The sequence below is a fragment of the Notamacropus eugenii genome, chromosome 2 (assembly GCF_028372415.1).
Source record: "Notamacropus eugenii isolate mMacEug1 chromosome 2, mMacEug1.pri_v2, whole genome shotgun sequence".
In the NCBI taxonomy this organism is placed as follows: Eukaryota; Metazoa; Chordata; class Mammalia; order Diprotodontia; family Macropodidae; genus Notamacropus; species Notamacropus eugenii.
This window is the reverse complement of record NC_092873.1, coordinates 379,227,246-379,243,739: the sequence shown is the minus strand read 5'-3', so window position 1 is coordinate 379,243,739 and position 16,494 is coordinate 379,227,246. Positions and strand designations below refer to the sequence as shown.

General features: G+C 43.7%; 2 protein-coding genes across 6 annotated transcripts; one reads left to right on the top strand and one right to left on the bottom strand.

The window, feature by feature from the left end:
• Positions 1-11,185: 11,185 nt before the first annotated feature.
• DPM3 (dolichyl-phosphate mannosyltransferase subunit 3, regulatory) lies at positions 11,186-11,840 on the top strand. Its single transcript, XM_072647199.1, has 2 exons — positions 11,186-11,285; positions 11,443-11,840. The coding sequence occupies exon 2, from the start codon at positions 11,448-11,450 to the stop codon at positions 11,724-11,726; it is 279 nt and encodes a 92-aa protein (XP_072503300.1). The 5' UTR covers positions 11,186-11,285; positions 11,443-11,447; the 3' UTR covers positions 11,727-11,840.
• Positions 11,841-12,867: 1,027 nt separating this feature from the next.
• Positions 12,868-15,773, bottom strand: SLC50A1 (solute carrier family 50 member 1). 5 transcript variants are annotated; one of them, XM_072647197.1, is made up of 6 exons: positions 15,306-15,773; positions 14,860-14,957; positions 14,586-14,709; positions 13,863-14,024; positions 13,338-13,457; positions 12,868-13,254 (listed from the first exon to the last, which is right to left on the bottom strand). In XM_072647197.1, exons 1-6 carry the CDS (start codon positions 15,663-15,665, stop codon positions 13,153-13,155), a joined length of 966 nt encoding a protein of 321 aa, XP_072503298.1. In that variant the 5' UTR covers positions 15,666-15,773; the 3' UTR covers positions 12,868-13,152. The 5 variants fall into 5 exon arrangements, with proteins under 5 accessions (XP_072503298.1, XP_072503294.1, XP_072503296.1 ...); XM_072647193.1 differs by having other exon boundaries at positions 14,880-14,957; positions 15,306-15,505; XM_072647195.1 differs by having other exon boundaries at positions 14,880-14,957; positions 15,229-15,443.
• Between the last annotated feature and the right edge of the window lie 721 nt (positions 15,774-16,494).

The following is a 16,494-nucleotide window of genomic DNA, read 5'->3' as shown; positions in this document are numbered from 1 at the left end:
TCTGCTAGGTGAAGGATCAGCCTATTAAGGAAGACTCCAGCAAGAATTTTGCCAGCAATGAATAAGAGACCCCCATGTGATTGTTGCAGGACAATCTATTCCCTTTACCTTTATAGAGATGGACAATGGAGGCATCCTTGAACTCCTGGGGGATAACCTCCTCTTGCCATATAACCTGGAAAATTTCAGTCAGCTTTTGTATGAGCAATGGTCCCTCTACCTTGTAAATTTCAGCTGGAATAGAATCAGTACCAGGTGTTTTGCCACATGAAAGGAGCCTAAAGACCCTCAAAATCTCTTCTTCAGTTGGAAGTTCAGCTAAGGAGGGATTGACTTCAACCTGAGGTAAACAGTCAATGGCCTCAGCATTGATTGATGATGATCTGTTGAGAACACTATGGGAGTGTTCAGCGCATCTCTCTAGGATCATGTCCTTATAACTAATCAATGTGGCTCCATCAGCACTGAGTACTTGTGATGCACCATAGGTTTTTGGTCCACAAATAGCTTTCAGAGATTCAAAAAGCAATTTGGATTGTTACTATCAGCATAAAACTGAATTTCATCTGCTTTCTTACTGAGCCGGGAATTCTGTATCTCTCTAAGCTTTGCTCGCACTTTGCTTTTGATGGAATTAAATGTTGCCTTCTTAGAAGTGGATGAACTATCCTGCTAGTAAATTCTATGGAGTTCTCATTTTTCATTTAGCAGCTTCTGAATTTCCCCACCATTTTCACCAAACCATTCCTGGTGTTTGCAAGTATTCTGATCCAGATGAGTAAATGCAAGGCCATACATAAAATCTCTGAAAGCTGCCCACACCTTTTGTGCTCCACTGTTGCCAACTGTTTGTTGGCTCAACTTTCCCTCCAAGTCAGCAACAAACTGTTCATGCTCAGAGAAGAGCTCTGATTTGTTGACATTGAGTCTTCTGGTAGTCATTTTGCCTTGGGGGCTGTACTTTTGAGGAATTCGAATATTTAGCTTGGAAAAGATAAGTCTGTGATCAGTCCAGCATTCTGCACCACACATTGCCTTTTTCACTCTCACATCTTGTCTGTCTCTTCTCCTTACAATCACATAGTCTATTAGATGCCAGTATTTGCTGCAAGGGTGTATCCATGAAGTTTTATTGCATTTGGGTAAATGGAAAACAGTGTAGGTGATGAGAAGTTCATGAGATGCACAAGTCTTCAGCAGTATATGGCCATTGCTGTTGCTGTTTCCAACTCCATTCCTCCCTAGGACTCCCTGACAAGTCTGGGAGTCTGAGTCTATTCTAGTCTTAAAGTCACCCAGAATTATAAGCTTGTTCTCTTTGGGCACATTGATGATAGGGTCTCTAGATCTTCATAAAATTTTTCTTTGGCTTCATCAGGGTTTGTTATGGTGGGAGCATAGGCACTGATGATGGTGGCATGGTGTTTTCTTGCGAGTAGTAATCACATTGTCATGAGCCTGCATTCACTCCTTTTAGCAGTCATACCAATTTGTTGGTTAGATTAGTTTTGATTGCAAAACCCATGCTAGCTTCACAGCACTCCCCTTTACTGTGAAAAAGGTGTATCCAGCTCCAACTTCAATAGGCTGGCCTTCATTTTCCAACCTTGTTTCACTCAGTGCTGCTATTTGGATGTGATACCTGTTGAGTTCTCTTGCAACAAGAGCAGTTCTCCTTTCAGGTCTACTGGATTTTGTGTTATCTATTTGTGTGAGCATGTTTCATGTGCTGATGGTGAGTGGAATCATCTTAGCAATGTTTTTGTACATTTTGTACATTTTTTGTGTTTTGACCGCATTTCCCACCTGCCATGGTAATCGGGCCAGAGTTGAGTAAGCAGGCAATGTTTAGGGCACATTTTCTATCCCCTTCCTCATGCCAGGAGGTGAGCAGTACAATCCTTAAAAGGTTGCTCAGACACCCAAGGGGCTGCTGAGTCCCACTGCTGCTTCCAGTGAGAAAAGACCCTATGGCCTAGGCTGCCTGTGTGCAGGGTTGTGACTACAGCTCCCACTGAATCCTCACCTGCTGCTTCATCACTTGCCTGTCACCACAGGACTTTGAGGCATAGTAGTAAAATGATATGAGTGATGTCTTTTGATTGGTGCATAAATTGGATTTAAGTGAGGCAGAGTTGTAGGAAGTTGTCAGCCTCACTCTCTCTTCTAGAGTCATCATAGTCCAGTGGCAGGACAGAGTCAAAATGGCTGGCAACGGCTCAGGATGCAGTGGATGACCTTGGCATCTTGAGTGTCTAACCAAGTTCTAAGTGCTTCACATCGCCTGCTTCATTTGCCTTCATGGCTGTTGGAACAAATTGTTCTCATCTACCCATTCCGTCAGAAAATGTCTTCACATCCTCGGGGTAGACATCCCACAATTCACCAATGGGTTTGAGAACCCTTGGTTGCCCTCAACCTGGTTTGGCCCATCTGCTGAAACAGTTTGCTGGGGTGTGGCCTCTGTGCATGCTGCAGCTTCTTGGAGCCACAGATGAGAGTTGGGTGGAACAGGTGGACTCCAAAGGTGGAAAGAGCCCTGAAAAGGGCTTGGCAGCCATCACATCAAAGGTACTGGTCCTCCCTGATCATACCCTACACCCCTATACCAAAATAAACTTCAAATGAATATGGTGTAGATAGAAAGGGTGGCATCATAAGCAAATTAAAGAAGCAAAGAAAAAAAATGTCTTTCACAGATATGGGTAGGTGAAGAGTTTACAATCAAATAAAGAACAGAGAAAATCACATGAAAAAATGGACAACTTTGATTATATAAAATTAAAACGTTTTTACACAAAACCAATGCACTTAAAATTAGAAGGGAAACATGAAAAAAAATCTTTGCAGCAAGTTTCTCTGATAAAGATCTCATATACATAAGGAATGGATTCCAATTTATAAAAACAGGAATGATTTCCTGATAGATAATGGTCAAATGACATAAAATGAACAGGTAATTTTCAAAGAAAGAAATTCAAACTATCAAAAGCTCCATGAAAAAATGCTCCAAATCACTAATAAATAGAGAAATACAAATTAAAGTAACTCTTAGTTTCCACCTCACATCCATCAGGTTGGCAAAGACGGCAAGAAGAGGAAAGTAATTGTTGGAGGCCTGTGGAAAAACACATATACCTCGGTACTTTATGGTAGAGCTGTGAATTAGTTCAGCCATTCATTTAAAACTCACTAAATTGTGTATACTCTTTGACCCAGCTATCCCATTACTACACCTAAAACTCAAAAACATCAAATAAAGAGGGGAAAGAGCCATATAAAAATATTTAAAGCATCTCTTTTTGTAGTGGCAAAGAACTGGAAATTAAGAGGGTACTCATTAGTTAGGAGGGTGGTTAGATTGCAAAGTGAATAGAGGGCTTGGAATCAGAAAGACTCATCTTCATGAGTTCAAATTCAGCCTCAGACACTAGCTGTAACCCTAGGCAAGTCACTTAATGTGGCTTGAGTTAATTTCCCCATCTGTAAAATGAGTTGGAGAAGGAAATGGCAAACCACTCTAGTATCCTTGCCAAGAAAACTCCAAATGGGATCATGGAGAGTCAGATACAACTAAAAATTGACTTAATAACATTGATTAAGAAATGGTTGAAAAAATTATGGTATCGGTTGGTTGTTGTCCTTCATTCTGGAAGAGGACCAAAATGACATCACTATTTTGGAGACAAATCCAACTGTGGCTGATCAGACCAATTCAAGCTCAGAATGCTCTACCACAGAGCAACACAAATAGTCCATGTGAACATGTGGGGTGGATTCCCCAAATTTGGGCATCTCATATTCCTGTTGAGCCACTTCAATTCTCCTTTGCTCATAGAACACACAGCACTTTCTCTGATGAAGGCACGACGTGCTGGGAGGTCCTGTGCCAGTGTCTCCTGTGTCACACAATCATTTCCAAAGTTCTTAAGAGAAACCTTGAGAGTGTCTTTGTATAGCTTCTTCTGCCCACCATGTGAGCACTTACCCTATGTGAGTTCTCCATAAAGTAGTCTTTTTAGCAAGTGTACATTTGGCATTGAAAAAAAACATGTCTGGCTTCTCAGAGTTACATTTCCTTCAGTAGAGTTTGAATGCTTGGCAGTTTAGCTCAAGAAAGGACCTCAGTGTAACTTATCCTGCCAGGTGATCTTCAAAATCTTCTTAAGATAGTTCAGATAAAAGTAATTTAGTTTCCTGGCATGGCATTGGTATACTGTCCAGATTTCACAAGCATACAACAATGAGGTCAGCACAATGGCTCTGTAGACCTTCAGTTTGGTAGTCAGTCTTCTGACCTCTTCTCTCCCACACTTTCCTTCAGTCTCTCAAACACTGGCAATTCATGCATCAACCTCATTATCAGTGTGTACATCCCTGGAAAGTACACTGCCAAGTATGAGAATTTATCTACAGCATTCAAAACTTCTCCATTTGCTGTAACCATGTTCCATGTTCCATGTATGGGTATTGTGATACTGGCTGATAGAGTACCTGCGCTTTCTTGGTGTTAATTATTAGGCCAAAATTAGCACAAAAAGTAGAAAAATGGTCTACACTTTGTGTGTCTCAGCTTCAGAGGCTGTATGGAGTGCACAGTTATCTACAAACAAAAAAATTATGCACTCCTTCCTGCTAAAGGCATATCATGACCTTCTCATCACCAACGTTGTCTTCTGCTTACCTAAATGAAATAAAACTTCATGAATGCACCCTTGCAGTAAACAAACATTGGCATTTGGCATTTAATGGTATATGAATACTATGGAATATATTAAAATTCCTGTTAGAAATTATGATGTAGTTTTGGACAAATTTGGGAAGCTCTGTATGAACTGATGCAGGGAAAGTTACAAAATAACAGCAATGTTATCCAGAAAGGAAGAAAAAACCAACCAAAATTTGAATAATTTGGGAACTCTGTTTAATCTAGTGACTAACCATGGTTCTAAGAGTAATAACTGATAAAGCACTTTTTGACAGAGAAGTGATAGAATCAAGATACAGAATAATCTTGTAGCAGGGATAGGGATCGGGTAGCATATAAAAAAAAAAGAACTAAAAGAGAGTTGTTGAGATACTTTTTTTAAAAAAAAATACAGAGAACAGAAGGAAGGCCAAAGAGAAGCATAGACTAAGACACAGAAGCAAGACAGTTTTGAAAGCTACAGACTGAATTTTTATATACCTAAAAAAAAAAGCAAGCTGTATCTAATTGAGAACTACAGTTTTATGTAATCTTCCCCTACTGTGTATATGAAAATATTCATTTTGTTTGTTGTTGTTCCTTAAGTTCAGAAGATAGAGATTGAAATTGAGAGAGAGAGAGAGAGAGAGAGAGAGAGAAGACAGAGACAGAGACAGATAGAAATGATTAGTAGTTCAAGACCAACACTCTTGGTAAGGGTCAGAGCTGGGATTCAAACCTAGGTCTTCTGACTTCAAGCCTAGCATTATTTCTGTAACACTATTTAGATTTGGACTTTCTAAGGTTCTTTCCAGTTCTGAGAGATATATATGTGTGTGTGTGTGTGTGTGTGTGTGTGTGTGTGTGTGTGTGTATGTATATATATGTATATATATAGAGATATCAGATATATATCAGAGATATAGATATCTGATATACAAATATCAGATATATGTGTGTTTTATATATACACATATATATACGCACACATACATACATACACATGCACACACACATATTTCAGAAGTTGTGAATCTGACATAGTGGGTTGAAAACCTGGCCTTGGAATCTGGATAACTGGCATCTGAGTGCAGATGATTCACTTGTGTTCTAGGTATGTGACCATAGACAAATGATGTCACCTCTCAGTTGCCCAGGCAACTCTCTAAGTCTTTAATTTATTGACCGTTGTTGTTTCTCCTTTTTTTAAGAGCACCAATGACATCACAGGGTGATGTCTTGACTTGAGAGTGAATTGGATTTAAGTGAGGCAGAGTTGCATTAAGTCACTTGCCTCACTTGTCTATCTGTGGAAGGAGTTTCCTTACCAGAAATTCCTTACTCTAAGGAAATTGCAGATCAGAAAAAAGAGATAAATCCTATCGATTATTTTAGCCTAGTTTCCTCATCTGTAATAAAAAAAAAAAAAAGGCAGGGCAATGGAGGCCCTGTTCTTAGGTTTGATTGTTTAGGTAGTCTTACCTTTCTGATACATTTCTTTTTCTCCTTTTCTGCTTCTTCATTCGGGGCATGCCCACTAACAGATAGCATCCCCCCAAGGCTCTGTCTTGGACCCTCTTCTCTGTCTACATCCTGGCTTCTTAACTTTTTTGAGTCATTTTGTTAGTTTGGTGGAGCCGATCCACCTCTTCTTAGAACTTTTTTTTTTAAATAAGTTTTACAGATGTCTTTTTTTAAATTTTACATCATCATAATTTTCTCTCCCATCCCCTTCCAGAGAACCATTCTACATAACAAATAGTATTAAAAAAAAAAAACAAACAACAAACCAAAAAATCAGAAAGGGAAAAATCAGCACAATTGATTGGTATATTGAAAAATTCAGAAAATATGTCTAATATACAACATTTATCAAGATATTTTTAAATAATCGAAGGAAATGCTGAATTTCAGTCATAGTTTAGGAAAAAAAACATGCAGTTTTTTGCACTTTGTCACTGACTATCTAGCTTTACATCTACCTGTATATTAGCTGCCTTTAAGAAACTTCAAATCCCCCCTCCAGAAAGAAGCCTTTTGTAATCTTTCCCACCTTTCTCCTCCTATCCCCCTACTACAGTCTCCCCTCAGAGATTATCTCAGATTAATACCTAGTTATTTACATGTAGTCTCCACCATTAGAATGTGAATTCTTTGGGTCAAGGGGCCATGTTTTGATTCTTCTTTGCGTTTCCAGTGCTTAGCACAATGTAAGTGCTTAATAAACGTTTGTTGAGAGGAGGATAACCTGGTAAGACTTACATGAAGTGATGCAAAGGGAAATGAGCAGACCCAGGTAACAGCAGTATTTTATGATGATTAACTGTGAATGACTTGGTTATTCTCATCAATGCAAAGATCAAAGACAATTCCAAAGGATTTCAGGCAGATTGAGCCATACTTTTTTACTTTCTTTATTTTTCTTGGGATTTTTTTGTCTGTTTTTTACTTTCACAACATGACTAATATAGAAATATGCTTTGCATGACTGCACAGGTATGATTTATATCAAATTGCTTGCCTTCTCAACGAAGGAGAGAGGGAGGGAAAGAACTTGTAACTCAAAAATGTAAAGAATGAAGGCTAAAATTGTTTTTACATATAATTAAAATATTAAAGACTTTAAATAAATTTTTATACGTAATTGGAAAAAATAAAATATTTGAAAAATATAAATGTTTGTTGACTGCTCATCAAATGTAATTCCTGTTCCAATGTACTATTTTACAAAGTTGTTGTGAAACAGCAAAGTAACTTATAAATGTGAATGAGGTATAAATATAAATTATTATTAATAATAAAATAATCATCATAATAATTATTATTTGTCTTTCATATCTTTATGCCTCGACCCCTTGTCTCCTTAATTAGGCTGTAAAATCCTTAAGGGCAGAAATTCTGTCTGTCTCATTTCTTTGTGTGTGTACCTGTTGTGGGCCAAGATACTTTTGGAATTGGGGAGCTAGAGTTAACTCCCACACTCCCACAACCCCAGCCAGAATTGCTTAAAAGCTACGGTGCAGACCTGGGACAATGAAAGTTGACTTTGCTCTGGGGTGCTTTTGACACCCAGCTGGGGACCATCTGGTCAAGATGAATATAAAAGTGGTTTTTAGGATTTTGGAAGGGAGATCCAGAGATCGATGGAACCTCCTTGCCAACTGCTTTTACTTTCCTTGTGACTCCCTTTTATAGCATGTGTGTACACACACACACACATATATATACATACATGCATACACATATACATATGATATCTATATACACACCAACATATATACACACATGCATACATGCGCATATATAGGAACTGAGTATGAGAACCCCCAGGCCCTGAAAGATCCATGGCATTACATGAACAACTTTATAAGCAGGACAATGGTCTATATAGCTCATGGCATGGGGTTAGACACAGTAAGTAATCAGCTGCAACTTTAATCAGCAGATATTTTACTGAGCTGAATGGAATCCCAGTTTTGGCTATTTTGCTCCCAGTTGGTAATGACCTTCCTTCCCACTTAGACATCACACAGTATTCATTTCTCACACTGTTAGAATATATGACTTTGTGTTAGTTATATTTGTGTGTGCCATATTCTCTACTAATAACATCTGACATTTATATGGTCCCACATTCTTCTGCTTTCTCTCTCAGCAGAAAACTTTTTCTCCTTAAATTAGAAAAAAGAGAGCATTTTCTATGAGTACTCTCCTTTCTCCTATACATTTTAAAGGCCTCAGTTATCAGGCATCATTCTCTCCACCTTTACTCTTATCTTTCTTGAAAAGATTGTCCTTCTCACCAAGACCAACACCTAGACTTGTACCATTGATTGCATTGTCTCCCAAATTTTGATTGCTCCCCCAAATCATCCACCCCCTCCCATATCTGAGTATCCTGCTTTACAGTCTACTCATGTGCCTGCATCCCCTCATCTTTGAAGAAAAATCCTTGCTCGATCCTACCATCTCCTCAAGCTATGATACTCTTATTTGTCCCACAATGATTCCCTGTAATGTATTTTCACCTCAGCTTCTTAAAATCGCTAAGTCCCTTCAAAGCTCAAGTCAAGTATCATATCTTCTCTGAGGCCCTTCTAATCCCTTGAGTTTCTACAGAGTTTTTCAATCAACCAGTCACTCAGTATTTAACACCTACTATGTGACAGTCACTGTGCTAAGTGCTGGGGATACAAAAAGAGGTAAAAGGCAGTCCCTGTCCTCAAGGAACTTACAATTAAAAGAGGAAGGAAACATACAAACAAATTTATACAAAGCTAACTACATACAAGAAATAATTAACAAGGACACACATGTACAAAAATATTTAAAGCAGCTCTTTTTGTGGTGACCAAGAGTCAGAAATTGAGGGAATGCTCGTCAGTTGGGGAATGGCTGAACAAGTTGTGGCATATGAATGTAATGGAACACTATTGTGATATAAGAAATGATAAGCAGGCAGACTTCAGAAAAACCTGTTAAGACTTACATGAACTGATGCTGAGTGAAGTGAGCAGGATCAGGAGAACATTGTACACAGTAACAGCCACAGTGTGCAATGACTGACTTTGATACACTTAGCTCTTCTCAGCAACACAAGGACCTAAAACAACTCCAAAATACTCATGATGCAAAATGCCATCCACATTCAGAGAAAGAAATATGGAGTCTGAATGTGGATGGAAACATATGATTTGTTCTCTTTTTTTGTTTTGTTTTGCTTTTCTTTCTCATAGTTCTTTCCATTCATTCTAATTCTTCTATATAGTATGATGCTGTCTTGGGCAGGGGGAAGGAGAAGGAGGGGGAGAAAATTTAAAACTTAAGGAAGTGAGTGTTGAAAACTAAAAATAAATTAATTAATTTAGTAAAAAAAAGAAATAATTAACAGAGAGAAGGCTCAGGAATTAAAAGGAGCTGGGGAAGGCTTCCTATAGAAGTTGGGACTTAAAGGAAGCCAAGAAAAGTCAGTAGTTGGAATGGAGGAGAGGAAATGTTCTAGGCATTAGGGACAACCAGAAGGAATACCTTGAGTCAAGAGATGAAGAGTCCAAGAGATGGAGAGTCTTGTTTGTGGAGCAGATAGGAAGCCAATGTCACTGGATCAAGGAGTTTGTGATGGGGAACAAGGTATAAGAAAACTGGAGAAGTGGGAAGGGGCTAGGTTATGAAGGGCTTTGAATGCCTACCAGAGCATTTTGTATTTGATCCTGGAGGCAACAGGGAGCCACTGGAGTTTATTGAGTGGGAGGAAGTAGGGTGACATGATCAGACCTATGTTGTAGGAAAATCATTTTAGTAGATCATTGGAGGATGAACTGGCATGAGAAGAGACTTGAGGCAGGCAGATCCACCAGCAGGCAGGCTATTGCAATAATCCAGGCAGGAGGTGATGAGGGTCTACACTAGAGTGATGGAAATATCAAAGAAGAAAAGGAGATATATAGTAGAAAAGTTGCAAAAGTGAAATCAGCAGCCCTTGACAACAGCTTTTATATGGAGCAGGGGTGGGGGGAGATGAGGAAGCCAGGGTGGGATTCCTGGATTGCCAACCTGAGGGACTGGGAGGATGGGGTTAACCTCTACAATAACAGGGAAAGTAGGATGAAGGGAAAGATTAGGGGAAAGGTTAATGAATTCTGTTTTGGACATGTTGAGTTTAAGATGTCTGCTGGACATCCAGACTTCTGAAAGGCATTTGGGAGATGTTAGAATGGAGGTCAGAAGAAAGGCAGAGGCAGGAAAGGTAGATTTGAGAATCATCAGCATAGAAATGGCAGGTAATTAAATCCACAGAGGCTAATGAGATTACCAAGTGAAGTATTATAGAGGGAGAAGAGAAGAGGGCCCAGGACAGAACCTTGAGGGACACCTCCAGAAAGCATGGATCTAGAAGAGAACCCAGTAAAAGAGAAGGCATACTCCTTACAGACTCCTCCCCACGTGTGCAAGTTACATATACATACACATATGCACGGATAGATAGTGTATGTTGTCTTCCCCAGATCATGTACAGTTTTATGTAGACACATGTATACACATATTCATGCATACATACATGTATATATGACAAATCTAGAAAACAAACATGACATCATGCCAGGCCACACTCCAGCAGGACAAGAGTGGGGTGTCTTATCCAAGCTTTGCGATTCTCAAAGGAGGCTTTCATGGGAGGTGGGGAGGCTGTCTCTCTGTGCCCTACGAGTCATCCCAACGCGGGAGGTGTGTAGGTTTGTAGAAAGGGTCAGGGGCTTTGTCCTAGAGCCCCAAGTTTGCTTCGTTCATTCATTCTTTTGGACTAGTAGCAGTTGCTTCTCCCTTTCCTCTCACCTCTAACTACCCAACAGTATCATCTCTCCTTCTCCCAAACTGGGGAGATGAAGGGAGGTAGAGCAAAGCGGCGGAGGCGCCGGACAGCGCTCTGTGAGGTATCTCAGCAGGCTTCATGGAAACCCGGTGAAAGACTACGACTCCCATAAAGCATCACAGGCAGCGGCGCATGCGCAGAGGGCCCAGCTTCCCTGGTTGGGTCTGCAACATCTGCAGAGAACTGTGGAAGGGGATTTCCTTTCCTGCCCGCGGTTAGAGTTGCGAGGTGAGGGGACAAGGGCTTGTGGGCGAGGGGCTGGGGAGCTGAACTGGAGGGGGAGAGGGGGCAAGAGGCGGGAGGCGTGCGGAGCGGGGAGAGGGGCGTCCTGTGGCCCCCGCGGCTGCACTGCCCACAGCACGAGCGCTTCCTTCCTCCCCACCAGTGACCATGACCAAGCTGGAGCAGTGGGTCTCCACGCTGCTGGTGCTGATGCTCGTCTGGCTGTGTCTGGTGCAGGACCTGCTCAACCTGGGATATAGTAAAAAATTCCACGATGTGCTAGTACCCTTACCCGTCTACCTGCTGGTCACCGCGGGCAGCTACACTCTGGGCACCCTGGGTTTTCGCTTGGCCAACTTCAATGACTGTGAGGAAGCTGCCCAAGAACTGTTCATGCAGATCCAGGAAGCCAAGGCTGATCTGGCCAGCAAGGGCCTCACGCTGTGATCCTCTTAGGCGCCCAACCTTCCTGGTCCTCTGCTGCCTCTGTGGCACCCAGCCCCAGGCCACCCCTAGGGCCCCTTTAAGGCTAAATTAAAAGAGTAAAAGCGCCTTTTTTCATTCCCTTGACTGGGACATTTCTGGGGCAAAAAAATGGGGTACCTATAGACAGAGGGTGGGGAAACTTTGAAGAAGGGGGGTCAGCTTGGGGAGGGAGAGGACACTGTGGCAGATGGCGGCTGGAGGTGACACAGAGAGGGGAGGGACTGAGAAGACACTTCCCGAGAAGGAGAGGGTAGAACTAGGAAAACTAATTTCCCTATGAAAGGTTGCTGCCTTGCTCTGATTGAGGGATATTAGGGTTCTTAATGTTTTTCTGAGTTCTGGACCTGCTTGCCAGTCTGGTGAAAGTTATGGGCCCTTCTCAGAAAAAACTTTCTAAACACATAACGTAAAATACATAAGGTTACAAAAGGAAACCAAAGGCTACTGAAAATTCATATATAATTTTTCCCCATCCAAATTCACAAACCTTTCCCCAGGACATTAGGTGTAGTGTTAGAAAAGACCTCAAAGGCCATCTAATCTAGTCCAAGCTCCTTATTTCACAAATGATGAGTAGCCCAAGTGTTGTACCCATTAAAAGCTAAAAGGCTCAGAGGAAGGCCTCCAATGATTTTTGCAAATCCTCCAGGGAGTATTTTGGGAGAATATGAGCAGGAATGGATGGGTTGCTATCTATTCCACAGGCAAGGGTACTACGGATCCTTTGCAGCATTGAGGCATGATATGTTAAGCCACAGACCTTCCTGAGTTCATTTTTATCAATCACGAGAAAGCCTCATACCCTAGTCTAAGTGGAATAAGATTCTCTTCTTTTCATTATTTTCCAGGATGGCCTGTTAAATTCCCCCCATCAGATGTTTCCTCATTCTTCCAGGAAGTCCTGAAGTCTAGCTTCATATCTAACTACTGTAGTCTCTGCCTTCCTCTTAAGATCTTTGTCCTCTCCTCCTCTAACTTTCTAAAACCTTCCCTAAACTCCCAGTTCTGATATATCCACCCATCACCCCCTTTCCTACATAAATTCCTTATTTCCCAACCCAATTTGGTGGAACCACAGAGAACAGACTGAGGAGTGCAGAGGAAGGGTATGTGTGTGATAGTTTAATATAAGGCACAGAATGGAACTCAATGCTATCCCAAACCCACATTAAAAAAATAATCTCTCCAAAAAATAAAAATGAAAATTCCTCCCAAATAAAAGCCCTAATTTTGGTCCCTCTGCTTTCAAAGAAGCCCCTTCCTCTTCTGCTCCACCCCACTGTGGCAAAGAAGGTTGAGCAATGAGGTGTAGCTGAAGAATCTTTGGCAACAGGTTGGCACCAAGGTAACAGGTGAAAGGATAGGTATGGTATACCCTTCATCATCCTTAGGTCTGAAGAAGACTGTAGCTCTTTTCTTGAACCTGACGGTATTGCCAAAAAAGCCCCAGGCGTATCAAGCTAGTGAGAATTCCTGGTATGTTGGGCACCTGAAAGGAAACAAGAAGCTGCAATAAAGTGGGGGACTGGTTTCCTACTCTGTATACCCAATACTATCCCTACCCTGGCTCACCATAATGTAGAGATCTCTGAGGTGGAAGCCATAGAGAGTCCAGGAGGCAGAGGCAAGGAGGGTAAACACAGTGAGGGAGAAGGACAGACACTGAGTGGACTTGGTCTGAATAATCTTGACCTGTGGGGAGGGATGTCATTAATGCCCTTCACACCCTCCCAAGAATAAGGGTCCTCACATCCTTCCCCCTTCCTCTACTCAAGGTATCACCTTCTCCTCCCCAAAGCTAGATAGATGGTGGGATCTCTCCCTCCCCAACCTCCAGTGTAACAGGTAGTAAAGTTCATAGGAATCAAAGAATTTTAGAGCTTAAAGAGTTCTTAATCTAGACTGACCAGTTTAGAGATGAGAAAACTGAGAACCTGATAAAGGAAGGAACCTTGCTCCAAATCTCAATGGCTGACAATCTCATCATCCCTATGTCTGTGCTGTTTCCTCCAGCATCTATTCCTTTTCAGAGGGGAGATGGCCAGCACCCAAGTATTCATGACCACTTCTTAATCCTCTCTCCCACACTGAACCCACCAGGTCAGCCAAGGGTGACAGGTACATGCTGATGGTGAAGATGCTACAGAAGAGGCCCAGCTGCCTCAGCCGGGATGTCCAATCAGGCACCAGGAACTGAAAGTAGCTATAGCCCAGGAGGAGAAGACCGAGCAGGGCGGCAGTTTGCAAGAGGACAGTACGCTGTGGGGGAAAGGAAGAACAGGGTGACAGCAGTCCCAGCCAGTTACTGAAACCTCAGCAATCCCTAAGTCTCCGTTTCTGTCCTAGTCACTTGACGGCTGGTGGACTGCAGAAGGAATCATGCAGGAAGCCCCCCAATTTGATGGCTAGGGAGCACACACATATGGGCCAGTTAAAGAAAAGCCAACTAGACTGAGTCCTAGATAATTAGCATCTAGACATTCCCCTCTTCCACATTTGTCATCTGCATCATCACAACCACCTAGTATATACAGTCTTGCATATATTTAGGGGTTAATAGATGCTAAATTGAATTGGATCAGTGCTGAGGAAGTATGAAGCAATTCAATTAAACAATTCAATAATTGTGGAATACTGTTAGGGATCAGACCCTGAGGGAAGGCTTCCTGAAAGAAGGCCAGTTAAGATACAGCCCTCCAGGAAAAAGGTAGCAATCAATATTGGGTCAAAGGAGAATTCGAGGAAATGTTGACATAGCCTGGCCAACGTGGCAGCACTCCAGCAGGGCCTAAGGGGCTGAGGGACAGGGTTGGCCTCTACCTTTCGGGGACAGTAGTGGAGATATGTCAGCATATAGAGGGTCTGGAGCAAGGCTCCCAGTGAGTTCACCACGATCAGCGTCTTGTCTCCCTTGAGGAGCCCGTAACTCAGCCAGCTTAGGTTGCTGCAGGCAGGGAGACAGACGATGATTTGAGTCCCCGAAGGCGTAAGAGAGAAAGAGAGAGGCTGCTTTAGCCCCACCACCCCAGAGGCCAGAAGCTGGAAGCCTTCCCTCCCTCTTTTCTCCCTCTCCCCAGCAAAGTCTTGCAAAGACCAGTCCCCAGCTGGCCTCACTTGACATCGGTGGTGAGAAAGGGCAGGAACTGGATATTGTTCACACTCCGGGTGGTCTGCATGTGCCGGAGGTCCGAGCTGTAAAGGGATGGGAAGGTTAGGAAGGAAGCTGGGGGCTGCGGCTGGGACCAGGGTGCGACCCTCCCCTTCTGGGACCTGTTGGGAACAGGCTCAAACCCTCACCTTCCAGGCCACTCATTTCTTCCCTGGGCTCCGCCCCCAAGCCCCTTAGCTCCTCCCCCTCCTCCTCCACCAGACCCAGCGGAGCCCACCACAACACAGTTGGGGGGGGGGGGGAGGACGTGGACGTGGACGTAGACTTGAACTTGGGGGCTCTAAGTTCCCGGACCTGGGGCCTCATCCCTGGCTTCATTTCCCCCTCGGGGCCCTCTAGGCTCCAGCCCCCAGCCCCGGTTCGGTTCTCACAGGCCGGTAGAAAACATGCAGACGGTGAAAAGCACGCAAGCCCAGGAAAGGAGCGTGTCCGGAGCGGCCGCTGACTCCATCTCGGCCCCAGCCCCAGACCTGAACTCTCAGGCCCGGCTCCCGGGTCCTCGGAGCCCCGCCCTCAGGCTCAGGCCCCGCCCCAGAAGAATCCTCCGGAACTTTTGCCCCGCCCCCTTTCCGAATGCCGAGGCCGACCTGCTCCCCGCCCTGCGCATCCGGGACGTGCCCCGGCCGGCCGGCCCCGTTTTCTCCGCCTGCGCCCGCCTCCTCCCCAGTTCCCAGAGCTCCGGGAATACGGGCTTCCCACAGTGCCTTGCACGGACATAGCAAGAGTTCCATAAATGTTTGTCGATCGATTTGGCACCCAGCTCTAGAGACCTCGCCTTCCCCCACCCACGCGTGGAATCGTTTCTCCGAACACTTCGCACCGCCCCCTCCCTGGGGCAGTCCTGGCCAGGAAGTGCCGGCCTAGGCCGCGGCGCAAGGCTTCCCACGTGGCAGGTGTGCGCGGTGCGGGGCAGACTTCGCTGGCGCTGGGGGCGCTGAAAGCGCTGGGCACACGGCGTCTCGTGGGCTTTCTCCCCGCCGGCGGGGGCGGGGTCCTCCAAGTGCCATCCCCATTTTACACGAGATGGGAGAAGTGATGTAACTGGCCTGGCCACCGTCAGATATCTGCAGGCTCGATCCCTTCATCACACCCCAAGCTGGGAGACAGTTAAGATGGAGGGATCTTGGATCAGGTCATCAGTAAGCATTTATTGGGTTCTTACTACGCTGCCAGGCACGTGTGTGAGCTCTGTGGATAGACTGCTGGGCCTGGAGTCAGGAAGACCCCAGTTCAAATGTGGCCTCAGATACTTAACTAGTTGTGTGACCCTGGGCAAGTCACTTAACCTCTGCCTTGGAGGAGGCTAGGTGGCTCAGTAGATAGAGTACTGGGCCCGGAATCAGAAAGAACTGAGTTAAAATTCAGCCTTCCCTAGTCGTGTGAACCCAGGGAAGTCACTTGATTTAAGTTACTGGAGAAGGACATGGCAAACCATTCCAGTATCTCTGACAAGAAAATCTATGGATAGTATTGACATGTTGCTGTCCACAGAGCCATGGAGAGGCAGACACAACTGATGGACTCAACAACAGCCTGCCGAGCCCTGTGCTTGGCACTAAG